Here is a 4,134-nt window from a genome sequence, read left to right on the forward strand (position 1 = left end):
GGATAGTACTGTTAGATACTGGATAGTACTGTTAGATACTGGATGGTACTGTTAGATACTGTATAGTACTGTTAGATACTGGATAGTACTGTTAGATACTGGATGGTACTGTTAGATACTGTATAGTACTGTTAGATACTGGATGGTACTGTTATATACTGGATGGTACTGTTAGATACTGGATGGTACTGTTATATACTGGATGGTACTGTTATATACTAGATGGTACTGTTATATACTGGATGGTACTGTTAGATACTGGATGGTACTGTTAGATACTGGATGGTACTGTTAGATACTGGATAGTACTGTTAGATACTGGATAGTACTGTTATNCTCACACATCGGTCTGAGACCCTCACACATCGGTCTGAGACCCTCACACATCGGTCTGAGACCCTCACACATCGGTCTGAGACCCTCACACATCGGTCTGAGACCCTCACACACAGGGTCAGACCACGTCCCTGCTCACTGGGCAGGCAGGTGCTCAGTGAACCTCTTCAGGTGGAAGCGAAGGACTCCTTTGGTTTTGAAGGTCTTGCCGCAGCTGCAGGCGTGCGGGCGCTCCCCGGTGTGGTCCAGCTGGTGCACACGCAGCTGGGAGCTGGTCAGGAAGAAGTCGCCGCAGGTGATGCAGTAGTGGCTCCTCTCTCCGGTGTGTCTGGCCCTCTGGTGGCTCAGCAGCGAGCCTGAGGTGGTGAAGCGGCGGTCGCAGTGGCGGCAGACAAAGGGCTTCTCTCCGGTGTGGATCCTCTCGTGAGCCCTCCACGAGTTGTGGTAGGAGAAGGACTTCTGGCAGTACGAGCACTGGTAGTGCTTCTCCTTGGTGTGGCTGAGGCGGTGCATCCTCAGGTAGTGGGCGATGGTGAAACTTTTGCCACAGTCGCTGCAGTGGAACGGCTTCTCGCCCACGTGGAACAGTGTGATGTGGGACTTCAGGTGGGAGGACTGGGTGAACCTCTTCCCACAGGTGGTGCAGAGGAAGGGCCTCTCTCCGGTGTGGGTCACCATGTGCGCCTTCAGGTGGGGCGACTGTGTGAACCTCTTGCCGCACTCGGAGCACCTGTAGGGCTTGAGGCCGGTGTGGGTGCGGTCGTGCAGTTTCAGGCCCTGCAGGCTGGAGAAACACTTGCCGCACTCGGTGCAGCGGTACTCCTTCAGGTTCTGGTGGGTGCGCTGGTGGCAGCGCAGGCTGCTCTGAAGCTTGAAGCTCTTTCCACAGACGGGACAGGTGTGGGGCTTGGTGTTGGAGTGGGTCACCTGGTGCACCTTCAGGCTCTGCAGGCTGCTGAAGCTCTTGGAGCACTTGGGGCAGGCCAGTGGTCTGGGGTTCTTGTGGGACTTGCGGTGGAAGTTGAAGCCCTGGTAGGACACAAACATTTTGTCACACAGCGTGCAGTGGTAGCACTTCTCCCCTTTGTGCACCTCCAGGTGCTCGCTGAGCTGGTCCTGCTCAACAAACCCATCCCCACAGAACCAGCACTTGAAGGGTTTAGTCCCAGAGTGGGTCCGGTGGTGGGTCTTCCAGTCCCGTTTCAGGGCGAAGGTCTTGTTGCAGTAGTGACAGCGGTACGGCTCGCTGCGGTTGTGAACTTGCTGGTGCAGCACCAGGCTCATCAGGGTTGGGTAGGTCTTCCCACAACACCAGCATTCATTGGGTTTCTGTCCTCGGTGAGTCCGCAGGTGGGCCTCCAGGTGGGTCTCCTTGTAGAACCCCTTGTGACACTCGGGACAGTACACCATCTTTCTGCCGCTGTTGGTGGCGTTCTGCCGCTGGCATGGCAGGTTACAGAGCTGAGGGTGATCACCTGGGGGAGCAGAGGTCAGGTTACCTCAGGTCTAACCCCGACACAATCAGACCAGGTTCAGAACCAAACACAATCTGATCCAGAACTTCACTGGCCTTGTTCTGAAACTCACCGACAGACAGGAAGTCCCGGCCATGCAGCCACACCCTGCAGTCAGTCAGTTTGATGGACAGCTTCTTCAGGACAGGATACGAGCAGATCTCCAAGTAGTCGTCTGGTTCCACTTTGATCCCAACTCCACTGGCATGATCCTGAAACAACAGAGAACTTCTGATACCAGACCAGAACGGTTTATTCAGTCCACCAGAGAAAACACAAAGAAATGGGTGCTGATGTGTTTTGGGTCAAGCAGGTAATAGAAGTGTCCAGATCAACATCCTGGACCTGATCAGGCCCTTAATCCCAACCTTAGATTCAGTTTCTGCAGCTGAACAGTTAGTCAACATGAGGGTCTTTAGGTTGTCCAAGACAACCAGATCCCAGCTGCTGGTGGTCTGGTGGACAAACAAGTAAAAAGACCTGGATTAAAGTTCTCAGCTGCGACAGAGGTCCACTTGTAAAAACATAAAATTAAATCCATCCTGGGTACGACTAAAAACTACCACAGTTAAGTTTTATCCAATCAGGACAGAGCAAGGCGGGGCCAGGCTGTCTGATTGACAGCTTGGTTATAGTCATGCATCTGAATGTCTCCTAATGGATAGTACTGTTAGATACTGGATAGTGCTGTTATATACTGGATGGTACTGTTATATACTGGATGGTACTGTTAGATACTGGATAGTACTGTTATATACTGGATGGTACTGTTAGATACTGGATAGTACTGTTAGATACTGGATGGTACTGGATGCTTGGGTAATCTGTAGGTGAAGAAACGTTCAATATGTTTTGCAGCTTTAACCACTGAGCCTTTAATAATGTGTCTCTGTGTGAAAGAAAGGGATGAGGAGGAGAACCAGGAAGATCTCCTCCAGCAGCTCCTGAACGTCAACCTGAGAACTTCAGAACAAAGTAAACTTTAAATACTAACAACACATTCAGCAAATTACATTTACCTTTAGTGTTTTTTGATGTTTTGTAAAGGACAAACAGCCATTCACTGATGGTGCTAAGCTACACTGTAGCCACAGACTGATGGTGCTAAGCTACACTGTAGCCACNCTAAGCTACACTGTAGCCACAGACTGATGGTGCTAAGCTACACTGTAGCTTCATTGGACCCTCTGACCACCACCAGCAGGTAAGGAGGGTGAAGTGTCTTGCCCAAGGACACAACGGCTACAAAGTGGGATCAAACCGGCAAGAATGACTCCCCTAACCACTCCCCCCCACAGCCAAAGAGACCAGAACCGGTACTGAGACTAGAACCAAACAGAACCAGCACTAATGAGACCTGAACTGATCAGAACCAAACTCCATTCATTTTTTCAGCTTTATAAAGTTGAATTTACCACACAGTATAAACCCATAAACCCGGGTTCTGTAAGCAGGTTCCGGTCCAAACTTCTCCATCTGTTCGAACGGAGCCTTTAACGGACTGCAACGGTTCTGTTGGACCTGAGAGGACTGGACGCAGGACAATAAGTCCTGCACTTAAACGCTGTGTATTCTGAATGGGGTTCGGCGGCAGCGGCTAACTGGGTTAGCTCCGCCCGCGCGCAGCTATGACCGAATCCTGTGGACTCGGCCCGGTTCGGCGGATCGGACGGACTGTTTACCGGTGAAACCGTGTCGATCTGCATGGCTCCGGTCCGCTGCTAGTCCTGGTTCTGACAATGAAAGGGAACCTTAGCCGAACATCACGGTCCAGAACCACGATCAGGAGCGGGGTGTTCACTTCCGGGTCAAAGGTCCAGCTCCTGAAAATAAAAATAAAATGTAGAGTAAAAAACAAACAGAGTATTAAACAATTAAATTAATATTATGAGTTTTTAAATTTCAGAACTTACAGCTTGGTCCAAAGTAAACCCATGAAAAGTCCGGTTCTGGTCCAGACAGGAGCCGTTAGGCAGGTTGGGTTTGGGTGGGATTCTTCTCACCTGTGCTGCAGTCTGTGGGTGCGGATCCTTTCAGGTCCAGGTGAAGTCCCTGTGTCTGCTGCTGCTGGTTCTGGTTCTGAAAGAGTCCTGTGTCCACATCTTACATCTTGTAACATCATGTCCACGCTCAGCTCCTGCTCAGCTGAGGCTCCAAGCCCTAAGGTGTGGACAGGTGTTTCTGTGACCACAGGTGTTTCTGTGACCACAGAGTGACTTCAGGTGTTTCTGTGACCACAGGTGTTTCTGTGACCACAGGTGTTTCTATGACCACAGAGTGACTT

General features: G+C 50.8%; 1 protein-coding gene and 1 long non-coding RNA gene across 2 annotated transcripts; one reads left to right on the forward strand and one right to left on the reverse strand.

Annotated features, from left to right (window-relative positions):
- Positions 1 to 343: 343 nt before the first annotated feature.
- On the reverse strand, positions 344 to 3,851 carry LOC106534227 (zinc finger protein OZF). Its single transcript, XM_014030798.1, has 4 exons — positions 3,764 to 3,851; positions 3,533 to 3,673; positions 1,924 to 2,062; positions 344 to 1,811 (listed from the first exon to the last, which is right to left on the reverse strand). Exons 2-4 carry the CDS (start codon positions 3,554 to 3,556, stop codon positions 472 to 474), a joined length of 1,503 nt encoding a protein of 500 aa, XP_013886252.1. The 5' UTR covers positions 3,557 to 3,673; positions 3,764 to 3,851; the 3' UTR covers positions 344 to 471.
- Positions 2,065 to 2,642, forward strand: LOC106534228 (uncharacterized). Its single transcript, XR_001312331.1, has 2 exons — positions 2,065 to 2,137; positions 2,171 to 2,642. It is a non-coding gene; the product is annotated as an uncharacterized LOC106534228 (long non-coding RNA).
- Positions 3,852 to 4,134: the final 283 nt, after the last annotated feature.

Source organism: Austrofundulus limnaeus, unplaced genomic scaffold (assembly GCF_001266775.1).
Source record: "Austrofundulus limnaeus strain Quisiro unplaced genomic scaffold, Austrofundulus_limnaeus-1.0 Scaffold1119, whole genome shotgun sequence".
NCBI lineage: Eukaryota > Metazoa > Chordata > Actinopteri > Cyprinodontiformes > Rivulidae > Austrofundulus > Austrofundulus limnaeus.

Excerpts from the sequence above, each read along its gene's own strand:
- LOC106534227 (XM_014030798.1), bottom strand. The coding sequence starts at position 3,556 with ATGCAGATCGACACGGTTTCACCG. Across the intron at positions 2,063-3,532 it reads AGATCGACACGGTTTCACCG|GATCATGCCAGTGGAGTTGG; the intron begins GTAAACAGTCCG and ends CTGTTGTTTCAG. Across the intron at positions 1,812-1,923 it reads CCGGGACTTCCTGTCTGTCG|GTGATCACCCTCAGCTCTGT; the intron begins GTGAGTTTCAGA and ends CTGCTCCCCCAG.